Genomic DNA, 15595 nt, shown 5'->3' on the forward strand with positions numbered 1-15595 from the left:
GAGAGAGAGAGAGAGAGAGAGAGAGGTAGACAGGAAGAGAGCGAGATGGAGAGACAGCGACGAAGACAAAGGAGTTTGACTGAAGGTAAAAAAAAGAAAGAAGAAGAGGCATGATGTAAGCCTCGAGGAGGTGCCAGCAGTTTGTGTGTGTCCCCTATTTGTGCCAAGCAGAGCTTTAATTGTGCACCACCCCGGGGCAAAGCCCAAATCACACCGGACTTTGAAATGACAGCTTGATAGGATTTGGACAGCGGAGGAGAGGGGAGGGAGGGGGAGGGAGGGGGGTAGGGGCAGAAATCAAGTTCAGCCTGCTGTTCTCGATGAATCTTTACAGCTTCTGGACGATATCGTTTATTAAATATCGGTCCACCTCGCTCACTGAAATGAAGAAATGTCGCAGAGGGAGGCAAACGGGCCGCTTTGTGATTATAAAGGGGGCTGTTTAGAGGAGTATTAATCATGAGCAGGATTGCAGAGGAGCTGTTAGCTTAATGCACTTGCTGGAGCACCAGTGAGGCTGGCAGACAAAGACAACTCTAATGGCGGCTTGTAACTGGATGTTAATGTAATTACTCCCTTTGCTTTCAAAAAGATTAAAACATTCGGCAATCGGCGCTTCGCTTTTGAGAAAAACCTTTCAAGTGGAATATCAAGCGGCAGGAATAGAAAGCCATGTGCCACGGAGGGCTCAGATTTCACCAATGCTCCATCAAGTAGTGGGAGAAACAAACAAGTGAAACACCCAGCTGAGGTGGAAGGTTGGACTGAAATCTGCAGTGGCCCACGATTCCCCCTCCCTGTCACACACACACACACACACCCACGTCTGAAACAAATATGGATTTAGAGCTACATTGGGTTTAGACACCATGTGGACAAAAGTACACAACAGTTGCATTATTTTGTGTATTTCCAAAGTTGTAGAGAAGTTTGTGTACAGCTGTGTTTGATTTCTCCCCGGACAAAACAAGGAGCTAGTGGGAAAGGTTATGAAGCTGTTGACGTCTGGCCCAAAACTAATTCAACAAATGCAAAATGGATAAATAAAGAAAGTAAATACCTTAGTGTCATCCACAAGACAACTGAAAGCACATACTGGAATTGTAACATCCTGAAACAGCACCGTCCACGTGTCAGAGACTCATATAGACACTTTCTTTAGGCGGAGACAAGGCATCTTTAGGGGGAAATATCCATCCAACAGCATTAGCCACATAGAAGTTGTGAACATCATCTGAAAGCTGGGAAGCTTGTTTTAATTAGCGCTGCAGCTCAGCACTGTTTATTACACAGAACAGCTGATGTTAATCTTTGCATCCAATTGTTTTTTCGTCACTCCCGAATATCTGCAGTTCTGATCTTTGTGCATGTCTGTGGGGAGCGACGAGGTCTGAAGTTTCTAAGTATTTTTTACTCAAACTAGAAAGGTGCGCTCAGTAGAGAGGTTACATTGCTGAGTAAAACCCATCAGTGGAATAATGATGTGATCCCTGACAATATGTCCACCCATCCTGCATACTCAACTGCTGCATTGTTCACGTGAAACTTTTTCTAGGAAGCAAGCTGTTGAGGGCTTTACTGAGTAAATCATCCTGATGGTCTGATGTCTTGCTCCTGATTTGGGACAATACCTCTATCCATCCTCCGTATCTCTACGCATATTATCTATGAGCCCCATCTACATCCAACTGTTGCATCCAACCGGCCTTGTGAACTTCAGGCGATGGGAGGATGACAGGTTTTCTGACAGCACTTGTGCCGTGTGGTGCATCCACTGCAGCGGATGGATAGCTTGCCAGCAGAGATGCCAGCTTGAGTTGACAGCCCAGCCACGGGCTGGGTGGATGCCTAGGTGCCCCCCCCGGTCCACTGGCAAGAAGGTGGCGAGTAGTAATGAGGATCTGGAGACTGGCTCCGACCACACACACTCACACACACACACACAAACACAAACCTACTGACAAACGCCAACAAAGATGGGGGGCTAGAATACAAAGCCACAAACTAAACGATAACACAAGCCAAAATATGATAAAGAATCTTCTGAATCAACGACACAAAGCAGCATTTGTACTTCAAGCTGGCAGATTTTTGACAAAAACAAACTGCAACAAACTCCGTGACCACCGCTGAGCCCGAATCAAGTAAAACAACAACATGACAGTATGGTTGAGTTCATGTAAGTCACAAAGCTGTAAATGAAAATGTTCCACTCTGCTGTGAGACACAGAGGTGTGAGATGACTTTCTAGGAAGTCATATTGACAGATTTTAATGAAGCATGTTTTCTTACGAAAGGCCACATAACTGATGGTTTGCAGCCAATTCATGCTTCGTCTTCTCCGCGGTGTGAATATTGCTGTTAGGAAGCGTGATGAGAGTGACAAACAGGTTAATTACATTTGTGATATATTTTAATTAGTAAGAGGAGTTTGCTAGTCATGGATTGGCATAAATTAGATGGAAGTTTGGGCTAAGATCACAGAGGAAACAATAAAGTTTGAAAGACTTTCTGCGCTTCTGTACCGCAGATGAAATGAATCAAATCTAAAATGCAAAGTGTGCAAGGAAAGGAACTGCTGCGTTTTATCCTTAACTTGGGAAAATTCAAAGCTGGAGATAAAAATGATGATTTCAGTTCGATGGGAGTCTGAGATTAGTCCAAATTTATTTGCATATGAAAATGAACGTAAAATGTTTTATTGGGTTTTATTGGGCGACATCATCACGATTTAAGATGAGGTTTCAAAACGAGGAAAAACTGCCACTAAACTCTTAACTCATAAGAGAAAAGAAATTGGGAAATTTGGAATACAGATTCAGGGACCCCATTATTGATCCATCTGATAATTATTTTTTACAATAATTGAGGCATTTTGTCAATAAAATGTCAGTAAAAAGTTCAACCATCGATCCAAAACCCAAAGATATTCTGTTTAAAATGATATAAAAGAAAAACAGCCACTTCTTACAGAATGCTTTGAATTTCCACTTTAATTAATCGATTATCAAAATAGTTGCCAGTTGTTGTCTTTTGCCATTTTAATCGATTACTCCACAAATCATTTCAGCTCTAAATTAAATCTAATAATCTAATACAGGCGGTACAATAACATAGTTTAAGGAAATACTAACGAAATGTATTTTCTCTTCTCACTGCGTACCTGAACCTCAAAACCATCTCTCCTACAAGTGTCTTTCTAGTTACATTGAAATGGATAATGATAAAATAAATAGTAGATTTCTGCCTCTGCATCGCCCAGCGTGACTTTGTTTTGTCATGATAAGATGAGGCTGACATCTCCCTCACTGCTACTCTCTGCTTGGTCCACTATGTGGTGCTTTAGCGCCGCCTATCACTGTATCATCTTCTAACAGGGGTGATGTCAGTGGAGAAGCTTTGCCAAAAACCCGTCTACAACAAACAGATTGCTTTGCACACACACACACACACGCAGAGAGTGCTCGGCCGGTACTTGCTGTTCTAAAGCTTCGGCAACTGACATCTGCATTTTTTTTAATGCAAAAACATCATCTTGGGATGCAGCAGCTTTCTTTATCCTTTGTTTGATCCGTTATGACAACAAATATCTTGACGAAGCGAGCTTTAAAAGCATGGCGGCTCCTGCAGTGCTGCCTCCTGATCCCGACAGAATGGTTTCGTCTCATGGCTCTTTGAGCTATCTGTGTAAAGGCTCAAGAGTCAATTAGGAGCACGGGGTCCTTAGTAACACAGTATTATTAGAAGCAAACAGATGCAGCTTGGGGAACAAAAGTTGATCAAAGTGGCCTTAAAGGCTGTAGTAATTAGGAGCAGGGACCAATGAGAGCATGTCGCTATTTACGCACGCTATGTCTACTATAAAGCAATCCCCCACAGGTACATGGCATTCATGTCTGAGGGGACACAGCGATCACGCTGTCAAGAGACCAAGTTTACACCGAGAGGACCATCTTTGTTTGCATTGCATCTAAAATGTAAACCAGACTTAATGTCACTAAAAAAAGTGTGCTATTTTCTCAAAAAGGAGTTTAAATCACGAGGGCAGAAAAGATTTATCTATAAGCCAGTGATTAAATGGCCTGATGCCAAAAACATCTGCCCTCACTGCTCTGCTCTGCTCTACATGAATAGTATTTTTTTTAAAGAAAGCACGCATCATTCCATTTGAGCAAAGCAAACTATTTACCATTTTTTTTCATTAAGCACCTGTTGAGAGCACAAGTGACCTTGTTAACTCCTTTGGAAACCTTTCATGCCAATTAGCAAGGTCTGGGTAGAATTCATTTTTTCATAATACATCTAACATCCAGCTGCACGGTTCCATTCACTCAAGGTTGGGTTTAGGGTTATTTGTCTTCTCGGGACTTTTCAATTGCAGAAAGCATAAAAGAGGCCTTGATACAGTTCCATCAATGCCATTAACACACAAACACCAGAGTGCTGTGTTCACAATGGACGCGGTAATCATCACAGTATAAAGTAGCTCACTTTGGTTTGAACTAGTCCCGCCTTCCAAGGCATTCATTTGTGATCAAGGAGCTGCTTCACTTCACATATTGGTGGATTTGTGAAGCCAGAACTCCACCATGTTTCCACCAAAATGTCTAAATTGAGAGTTTATGAACCTTGAGGTGCAAATGAAGCAACACGGGGAGCAGACGGGGTCATTAACGCAGACTTATAACTCGTCTTATAAGTCAAGCTTTTTCTATTTATGTTGGTATTTACTTGTTTTCTGTACTGTAGTGTCCTTGGTTTACATGAAAGGGGCTTCAAAATCAAATGTATTAGTAGTGGTAGTATTTTTAGGACTAACACTGAGATCAATTTAGACCCTTCTTCTATGCGAGTATGCAACATATCTTTCCGGTTAAAATGTTGTACCACAATCTATTAATGTAATTGGAATATACTTAACTCTGACTCACTGCACCAACTAACAAACTGTCAATATTCAACAAGAATCGTGCAGTGACTGAGCCCACCTTGTTTCCCCCGTCGTGCATGGCCCAGCCCGTGCGCTTCACTCCAAATGCAACATGCGAGTCGGCGGCATCCAGACAGGTAACAGGGTGACCGTAGACCGAGTGGAGCGTCCGTGGCTCCTCCTCCCGGGGGTCTAACAGGTGCACGGCATCTCCAGCTGCCAGAGCCGCCAGCGGGCACTGCTGCCCTCTGCCTGGCACCAGAACCAGGCTCTCTACCTGCCATGCAGACGGAGATGGAGGCGCACTTTACACATACAGCAGAAAGAAGTGCAGGGTTTCACTCTCTTATGCAGTTGTGGCTTTGCCTGATGTCCAAATGAATTATGTCCGAAACTTAGTTCAAAAGGATTTTTTTTAATATTTTTATGAAATAGGTTATTTTTATAAACAAGAATTTCTATTAAAATGTTTTCAGTTTCTCATGAAGTCATAAATTCTACCATTTACACAACAATTTGGAACTGAAGATGGTTTTCATAATCAATTAATTGTAGTTTATAAAATTATTTATTTAACAAAAACTCCTTTATTCTCCACAACCCAAGGTGATATCTTTAAATATTCTCTTCAGTTCAAAAGCCAAAGACATTCAATCTACAATCCTATCTGAGAAAAGCAGAAAGTTCTCATATTTGAGAAGCTGGAACCTACAAAATGTTCTGCATTTTGCTGAATAAACAAATTCATCCACTACTTAATTGACTCATCATTTCAGCACTTGGACAATTTCTTGCCAGAAACTGAAATGCGGTGTTTCAGGGTAACTTCGGTAACATTTTTGACTTGGAGCCTATTTCACCATGTTTTTTGTTTTTGTGTCTACGTCTGCTCAACTTCAATACCGGACCAATTAAATAAAAGTGCTGTCCTCGTCAGCCACTTAGAAACAAAAACATGGAAAATACGGGGTTGAAAAGGTTGAAAAATATCTAAATCACCCTCTAAATGCTTCCGCCCATACTTCACATGAAAAAGGAGGAAACAAGGGGGAAATGTGTGAGGCACAGCCTGTTAATTAACACATTAACACATGGAGCCTTTCATACATGTGAGGAGTCAAACTGCCTCTCTTACAGTCTTGGGTAGCTGAGCCTGGCAGAGCGTTCTCCAGTAGCCGCGATCGTCGGCGCCGACCAGCCGAACGTCAGGCCCAGCGGCGGAGCCCAGGATGGGACTGTCGGGGCTCAGGGCCAGGGCCTGGATCCCCCCGAGGCTCTGGTAGTGATGGACGGGCTCTCCACCGGTCTCTGTGCTCCACAGGTCCACACAGCCTGTACCCAAAGACGGTGAACCACAGTCCCTAAGTACCTTAAATAACTGCACTGAGGCAACAAGCTTTCTCAGTCTGATCATTTAAAACTTATTCTGAAGATATAAATATATCTCTGATGTGACGTCACACACACCGTCTTCATAAGCAGCTGCAGCCACTGCTCTGTTGACCTGGACGTGGCTAACAGGAGGCCTGGGGTTAGAGTTCGCTGACAGGCTGTTAATCTTCAGGTAAGAGGCCGTCGAGTCCCAGTGCAGCGTGTCCCACAGCCTCACATCACCAGACGTGTACCTGCAGACACAAACAAGCACATCAGGTCACGCTGAGCGAACATCATTCAAATATTTAGCTCTGCACAAAAAGGCTGGTGAACAGAGCAGAAGAATTAATGCCCATTTCTCCATCACGGGCTGACAAGTTTGTCTCCGTGAGAATACCTGACGTCACCCTCTCACCACTGAATCATTTCCCCTCTCACGCCTTCCTCCTTTACTCACTCGGACTTGTTGTTAGTTTGTTTTCTAAAGTCTTTGTTACATGATCTTTCCAGGATTACAGGGGTGTTGTTTGGGCGGAACAAGGCAGAACATTTCGACCCTTATTAGGGTTGTTTATGGGGGACGCTCTGCAGCAGGAGGTGAAGCGGTGCATTCACTGGAATTAAGTCTGTAGCTTTTAATATGCAGTCATAAAACTTTAAATGTATGAGCCTCTTCATTCCCTTACAAAAGGATTTGAAGCAAAAATTTGACTATTTATATTTTAATATTAATCAGTGCTGCTTTTTATATTAGTGCTGCTTAATTGCTCGATAGTTTGCTTTTTAAAATGTTAAGAGAAAAGTTGAAAAAGCCCATCATAATTTCCTAAAACATTGTGGATAAAGACGCAGCGACCATGAAAAAGCGTCGCCCCAGCGTGCTAATTTATTCGGTTCACTGTCGTGAAGAGTCGAGTCATATTCTCATATTTATTTGCATGATAAATCCTGACAACAACTGACTGATTGTTGACAAATCATTTTCTGTTAATCCACAAACTGATTAATTAATTGTTTCAACAATAGTTGAGATGGTCAAAAAGCAACCGGTTGGTGCTTAAGAGCTGAAACTATCAATTAACCGAGTAGTTGATTGATGATAATCAGAACTGACTGTTTGATTTATATTTCACTTAAAAATTACAACTTTTATTGTTCCGGTTTCTCCAGTGTGGAGGATTTGTTGCTTTTCTCTGTTAGACATCACAGTAAAGTGATTGTGTTTTGTTTTGCACTGTTGGTCGGGCAAATAAAGACATTTGAAGAAGTCCTTTTTTTTTGGTATTTTCTGAAATTTTCTGAATTTAGAAAATAATCAGCCGATAAATCGATGATGAAAATGATGGTTAGTAGCAGCACTAAACTTCAGAAACATTCTCTATTTATATTTGTACGAGCAGTTTGTGTGCCTGAAGCTAAACCAACAGGATTCTCATTAATCCAACCAGTGGCTCACAGTACACAGTGTGGAGGTCAACAGAAGTCTACTCACTGATTGTTAAGTTTGCATCATTTATACAAATGTCTCATAACTTGTGCTAATGATTTACAAATGTTGAATACTACAAGTAGCACAAGTAAAGTCACACAACCCCTTATCCTACTTTTCCCCCTCACACTCCCATCCTCAAGTATCAGCCCCCCCCTTCGCTCTTCAAGTCAATGAGTTCTCACTGTGGGGGACGACAAACTGCCAGCGTTACCACCTCCACAGATACCATCATGTCTGAGCAAGTATCCGCCTCGCAGCCAGAGTGTGTGACACAGTGACAGCAAGTGTGACAGAGGGTGTACGTATGTGTGTGTGTGTGTGTGTGTGTGTGTGTGTGTGTGCGCGCGGCTGGCACCGCGAGGTTTGGCAGGAAGCAAACAATAGGAATACACACTTTGACTTAATTGGTACATCACCTCAACGCCGACTAGCAACAGGATGATGATGCTGAATCTCATCCAAGAAGCACTTCGTCAAAACTTTTAATGCGGCAGAAACTTTAGTGCATGGAAGGATTACTGCGTCCTTCATGCAGGAGCCTCCCCGGGTTCGGCCTCCGTGTCGCCGTGTGACTCCAGGAGTTGCTGGGTTAACGAGACATATTGCCTTTTAAGTGCCAAATCTCATCCCGCCAGTTTTCCCCAATACGATTTTGCGGATGCAATTGAATCACTCGTGATTACTCTTAACTGCTATGGATTTGTTTCTAGTTAAACTAATTTAGGTACTTTCACTTCGATAAATGATCCTTTAGGTACCAATAATGGGAAAAGTATTGATGTTGTGAATTTGTTAATAGACGAGGTACAAGAAGAAGGACTTACGGGAACGTCCACATTTTTTGCAAAGAGGTTAACTTCACGGGACTGTTTTGGTAGAGTGTGTCCTACATCTGCGAACCCGAAGAGACGCAAACAGAAGCGTGTTCTCCGATGGGACCCGGCAGGACTGAGGGGAATCTAATCACACCGCTCCTTGGAGACGCTGCACATCTCCGTGCGGGCAGTCCATCACGCTCCTCTGGGCCGCACAATCTGTCACTGTCCCAGCACAGTGATTTCAGGGCACGTTTGCTTTACACTAACCAACTACTGCCATTAGTAGAGCCAGTAGTAAGACTATATAAATATGTGACAACACGCATCAATGATCTGAAAACTGGATCAATTAAATGCAATCAATAATAACTTCCAGCGGGTCATTTTTGGGGGATGTGGTGGAAGGTTGAACTGTCATTTTATGGTTTCTTCTGTGGATTTAAAATGTTGAAGACTGTTATTAGATCAGTTCATTCCTTACCCGACATTCTTTATTCTTCTTTTTACTTGATGTGTATGAAGATCTGCTTGCAGGCATTAATTGTTATTGTTCTCATTCACAAGATTATTTATTTTAGACTATTTGCAAAAAACCCTTCATCAAAAATTCAGTTTAAAAGGTTGAAACTTGCAAACAGAGTTTTTGCATATTCTTCCATCTTTGTTTAAAAATGCTGTAATGCATCATAACAAGCCATGATCTCACCGACGCATTACACTCCTAAGCCAATAGGGAACACTCTAAGCTCCTAACTGCTCTGCAGCCGACAGCAGGAGGCTGCAGAGAAGGAACAAACATGTTTCCGTAAGTAAACCAAATCAAAGATCTTGTTTGCCCAATTTTGTGACTTTGTCTCTTGATTTTGTGTTGATGTGGTCTGACTTTCTTCAGGTAAAGCCATGTGTTGCTGGCTTGCTATTGCTGCTCACATCAACTACCCAGTTCTTCCTTTTATATTTCAACAATGTCACTTTTACTACTGTTAGAAAATGTAAAATGCATCACTGCCAAGAACGACCTCCCTAACGTAAAACGTTCAATCGGCGCCTCGTGTCTAAATGTGACATATTCTTAATCAAACACCATGAATAAGAAGATTTATACTGACAATGATATGAGAAGATAAAGAGTGACAGAGAAAGCGGATGGATTCAGGATATACGAGCTGTCAAATTTACAGCTGATGTTCGCGAATATCAGGAGTCCTTCAAACTCACCCAGCCAGGACAAAGTTGTCACAGCAGCTGACGTCACAGAGCACCTTCCCCAGCTCGAACTGCAGCTGGCTGATGGATCCCACTCGGTTCTGGACAGAAAACACGGTTACATCCACAGTACAAATACTGACATTTAAAGCCCTGTCTCTAAAAAAAGATCTTTGCCATCATTGCCATGATGTTACAATCCAATTTTGAATGGTGTATATTGTATTATATTCTAAATTCTAATCACAGTTAAAACTGGAGACATACAGTCCACGGTCTACTGGGGATGTATGGTAAATTGTGCACTGATTTCACCAGACAGACTCCAGTGGAGGAGCAGGTGATTCTGCTTCACCTTCCAGTTGGAGCGCACAGCTCTGGCCGAGTTCCTGCAGTCTCGCAGCGTGCTCTTCCAGCAGGGGGAGTCAGACACGCTGGCATCCTGATGGTAGCCCTCCGCCGTGCACATCCTGAACCACAGAACGCCGTCCTCTGCAAGGACTCTCCACGGCCTGCTCACCTGGGGGGAGATCGGGACGGTGAAACGGGGGGGATTGAGTCAGCATGAACTACGAGCTTGCGTCACTTCATTTACTTGTGCTTAACGAGCCCGGCTGACTGCCGAGTGGACTCGGGTCAGCCACACAACGTGTAATTCATTAATCTATACCAGTTAAAGTCACACAAGGGAGTAATGCTGCCCTCAGTGATTCTGCATGTTGGGGGAAGTGTAACTGTGATTTAAGGACTTCACAGCGACAAACTGACATCAGCGAGCTGCATGACAATGTGAAAGGTGGACAGATTATAGTCTACGATTTATGACACAGGACCTCCTGATATTCTGTGTAGGTAAACCTCTTTTATGTGTAAAATGGGAAGAAATTGAAGAATTGTAATGAAAAAAGGAGTGATAGCACATTATAGAAAGCTACTATTGCTGCAATGCTATCATGCATCTCTAACCATAAGGACAAATAAGACATGGTCCCCTCCAAATTAACAAAACGGACTAAATATTGGGGTGTGGCTCCTGTTATTTCACACAGAATAAGGAGAATAAAGCTCAGTCTTGTCTGTTGTTTGTAATGCAAAGGTCTTGCCAAAGGTTTAACCACAGCAGCTTACCTGTGCACATCGGCCCAGCTCGGTACAGTTGAGGTTTTGGAATATCTTCAGGGCTAACTCGTACGGCAACTCAATGTCAAAGAAGGGAATGTCATTGACTTCATTCTGCAAAATAAACAATTAAAACAGATGTTATCTGTCTGTATTTATTTGGTCAACCACCATCATCATCATCATCATCCTCATCCTCATACCAGATCTTGAATGAGTTGATCCAACAGCTCCTCGTCTTTCTTCATCTTTCTCTTCTGCTGCTGCTGCTGCTGTTGTAGGGATGCCCTGCACACGTTGGTCATGTTCTGATACTGCCTCTTTCTCCTGGTTCTCTCCTCCTGAATCCGGTCCAGCAGTGGACCGGTCCTCCCATCCAGTAAACTACGTGCAATAGACACATATTCAGGCTCATCCTCTGGCTCTGCTGCAGCTTCCCCCCCTCTTCCTCCACCACCTTCAACACACGCTCCATCCTCAGTGCTGCCGTCCTCTTCTTGTTTTGAAGGACTACGGGCCTCGTTGAGATTTTCCAAGTTTTCAAAATACTTATTTTTCAAATCTCTCTGGCCCGACTGACTAGGAACATCCAACGAAGGGGTAGGAGCACAAACAAGTAGTTGCTCGTCTTTACTACTCGTTAATTCTTCTTTCCAACACTCCCTGAACGCAGCAAGCTCGTCTTCGGTCATGTTTCTCAATCATTCTTGACAAAATATAACTTTAAAGTGTTATGAAGCGGCGTAGTAGGCATTTGTTAGCTATACAGACCAGGAAAGGGACGGATAGCTCGGTTCCGAAGCATAAACAAGCACATGTCCTTCACTATTAACAGTCCGAAGAGGAACAATGCACTGCTGTACATTAGTTCCGCTTGTTTTTAATTCCGCAGTTTTATTATACAGGCGGCAATTCTCAAGTGTGATATGTGTTTTTACTGATAATTGTTCTGATTATAAATGCAATAATTTCACATGTAATGCCACTGGGGTGGTCATAAATAATACAAACTGCATATTTTACAGTTAAATTATAACAAAAGGGAACACAATTACCCTACAACAAAAGACTCCTCAGATCAAACCAGACAGGGGAGATTCAAGAGTTAACCATTGCATCTCTCTTTTGGGAAAAGATGATGTAAACCCCACACCATGTGACACTGTAATGAATAATACAGTAGAGAGAGGGGGGAGAGAGAGAAAGGGGGGGAACGCAAACACAGTTAAGGTTTGATGAGAGAAGAGAAGGGGTGTCATATATCCTCAAGACTTCAAGAGAAAAGACTGGTTGTGCTCTCAGAGAAAGATGTGCTGGCTACCGATTGACCAGCCATTGCTCCTGCCCGGTGACTCCACCTGCAGTGGCTACCGACCCTCTCCGTGCTCGGTGGCTCAGTTGCTCGCGTCTCGCCTGCGGAGGATCGGGGACCAGCTGGAGAAAAGCTGGACGGCCGGGGAGACGGAGAGCGGCTTCGGCTGCGGGGGCAGAGGGACGGTGGTGGTGGTGGTGACCGGGCGAGGCCACCTCAAGAGAATCCTGAGCACTGCAATACACTTGACCGTGCTCGTGCTGGTCGTCGCGAGGCGACACCTGTAGGGCACCACTACGACACCAGCAACAGGTGCGTAAACAGAGTCGCGTCACCTGCGTGTTTGATTTGAGTAAAGTACGATCACAAACCTCGAGCTTACATTGTTACAGTTGTTGGAATGGTAAACCTGGTGTAAGGTCCATTGTGTAAATATAATTAAAAAAACATAACTATGACCTCATGGAAAAAAACAGCTTAGGTATGAATACGAATCTGTTTTATTTTCTGTAAAAAGGTGAATGTATGTAGAAATATATACGCAAAAAGAGTTGTGTTAAAAATGTCTTTGTCTGCTTAATACAAAGTAAATTGCAGACTACAGGTGTGCTGCTTCAGACAGAAGTTTTCTCTTCGTTTGTAGGTTGAGAAAACGTCTACTTCTTTAAGTACATTGGTCTTTCAGACTATTGGATGCAATGAACAAAAATGTATTTATTTATGTTTTAGTTTCGCAATGTTTCCACGGTAAACTTCATAGTTATCAGGGGGAAAAGACAAACAACATAAAACTTAATCTAGCATAACATGAAACACAACTTCTACAATTCATGTAGTTATTTACCAATGTTTTGACAACAAAACATGTACTTTTGATTGTTTACATTTTACAATAATCACGCATACGTAATTCAATTGTATGTTAAATGTAACGCCAAACAAAAAATGTGCAGGCTTGTTTTCCACACAACGCGCGGGCAAACTAATTCTGAATGGCTTTAATTCGCATTTAAATAATTCGTTTGAAGTGGAATAGTAAATGTTTTGAATTGGCAAGTGGATTTGTTTTGTCTTTAATATGCTGTATGCCTTAAAGCGTCCTAATTTTGTATCTACTTTTGACAAGTTGGCCAGGTTTCTGTTGGTAAAGGGTATCGCATCTTCCTGGTTTTAAAGATGGAAATAAAGACTTAGCGAGGTAGATTCAACAACGACTGTCTTACCTTTAAAAACGTGTATTCTATGTGTGTTTATGCTAATTAAGTTGATATGATATATGTTCCATAGATGGTGCCTTTAGGACCATGCACGAGGAGAGGGCTCACATCATTTGCACTAAAATCGAGGGATGCAGGAGAGTCGGAGGATGCGGTCCATGGTTGGAAAGTGTGCAGCGAGTCCGACAGAGGAAGAAGAGGAGGAGGAGGAGGAAGCGGATTTAAATGAGCGTTTCAGGGTCGTAACTTTGAGTCTGACTAAACTCTATATGTCATGAAGACTTCCTCAGGCCCGATGCAAATGCACTGAGAGTTTCATAACGAGCTAACTGAACCCCAGCAGCCCTGCAGTCAGCCGGCTGCACGTCCTCCCCCCTTTGCGTCTCTCATCCCAGTTACAAAAACGGTGATGTAATCCTCCCCTGGTACAGTGGAGGGAAAAGCTTACGTATAGGACTCCTTTGAATTTCCACCTCCCACCACGTGAGTGCATTCAAGGCAGAGGGGCTAGACTTGATGTTACCTTTAAATGTATAAGCCTACAATTAGTGCAGCAGTCCTGAAAAAAAAAGAAATGCACTGAAATAGACCAGTTTGTGAGCTTCATAATGCACTGTACCTTTTTACATAAGCTATACTGTAAGTGTAAACATGTGAATACCGAGAGGATGGATGTTTTTTATAGATGTTTTCTACAGTGTTTAGATGATGTTTACACATTCTCCTGTGCTTTAGCATTATCTGTTGGGGGCAGTGTTAAGCGGCTTTTCGTCAGATACTGGACCTGCGCATCGGAAGTTATGCTGTCAATGCTGTCTGTGATTTCTGGAAATAAGCTTTTTCTCTGATATATCAAGTGTAATGTGAGCAGAATTACTGAAACTGTCTTTTATAAAAGTCTGTGCTATTTATACTTTATTAAATATTTCATATGGATTTTTAGTCGGTAAAGTAATAAAAAACTTTCTGAAATAAATTCTCTGCAGGTGTCTTTACAATGAGACAAGAAATACGCTTGGCAAAATGAGCTCAAAGTGCTTTAATTTCAAACTGAAGACCACACTTGCAATGCACTCTGCATTTAGTGTCTATTATGCAACTCAAGAATGACTATTCTAAAGGAAGTGACTCATATCAACAATATTCATATGGAATAACAATGAAATGATGATTGTAACATGGAAGCTTATCAGACATGAGCTCCCACTCAATGAAAAAGAAATGCAAAGTGACATCCCACTGACTTCAGCATCTGCACCACACTTAATAAGAATCTATAAAATGCTGACTACGGTGCCTTGCTGACACACACCACTAGACGATCATTACTCAATATCTAAATATCTTACCGCTTACCAAGAACCTTTTGTTACTTACAGACCTACTGATTTTCTTCTTCTCTTCGTTCTGAGACATTTTGATGTGTTCAAAGTCTTTCAAAATAAATATCGCAAAACCTTCAAACTAAATACCAAATAGAAATGTTATTAATTATAAAATATACAAAAGAAATGTGCCACATTTACCACAAATTGAGTGAGACTATTTACATTACCACCACACTATAAATCAAAGGAACATTCTTAATCGTGTGTCGAGTGTAAAATAAAATGCTGTTTAACATTTGACAATATTGGCTTATTCTACATGCACACAAAAAGGTGACTGATGTCATAACAATATGACAATGGCACAATTGTAAAAAGGTTTAAGTTTCTTTTAAGTGATACCATGTTGATAAATTGGTTTGTGCACGTGGCCTCTACCACAAATGTGCTCAACTTGTCTGCACTGAAAATAATGTGATCAACAAATCTTTCTGCTCTGGGGTCTCATTTATAACCGTGGCGTACGCATAAAAAGGGGCCTGAAAGAGGTGAACTTCACTTCCCACGCAGAAGTTGTGATCTATAAAAACAAACTTGATGGGAGAATGTGTGCACCTGTACAGAAACGCTGACCCACAAACATTTTGGAGATACAGGGGAAACTGACGACGTAGATGGTGAGGTGGTGATTTGAAACCGGACTGTAGATATTAAATGCGAGAGGCATCATTATACGTATAATGATTTCACTTCATATCACACGTTACTTTGCAGAACAGAGCATCAACAGTTTAATAAT

General features: G+C 42.1%; 1 protein-coding gene across 1 annotated transcript in view; it reads right to left on the reverse strand.

The window, feature by feature from the left end:
- The window catches only part of fbxw8 (F-box and WD repeat domain containing 8), a 19214-nt gene extending 7433 nt beyond the window's left edge, over nucleotides 1-11781 (reverse strand). Inside the window, exons 1-7 of the mRNA XM_031849065.1 lie at nucleotides 11143-11781; nucleotides 10949-11053; nucleotides 10176-10340; nucleotides 9833-9921; nucleotides 6398-6555; nucleotides 6066-6262; nucleotides 4989-5207 (exon numbers count right to left, since the gene is read on the reverse strand). Of these exons, the coding sequence (XP_031704925.1) occupies nucleotides 4989-5207; nucleotides 6066-6262; nucleotides 6398-6555; nucleotides 9833-9921; nucleotides 10176-10340; nucleotides 10949-11053; nucleotides 11143-11631 (1422 nt within the window). The 5' untranslated portion in view covers nucleotides 11632-11781. The remainder of the gene's footprint in view (nucleotides 1-4988; nucleotides 5208-6065; nucleotides 6263-6397; nucleotides 6556-9832; nucleotides 9922-10175; nucleotides 10341-10948; nucleotides 11054-11142) is intronic.
- Between the last annotated feature and the right edge of the window lie 3814 nt (nucleotides 11782-15595).

This window comes from Anarrhichthys ocellatus, unplaced genomic scaffold (genome assembly GCF_004355925.1).
Source record: "Anarrhichthys ocellatus isolate YVR2014 unplaced genomic scaffold, GSC_Weel_1.0 scaffold9, whole genome shotgun sequence".
Lineage (NCBI taxonomy): Eukaryota > Metazoa > Chordata > Actinopteri > Perciformes > Anarhichadidae > Anarrhichthys > Anarrhichthys ocellatus.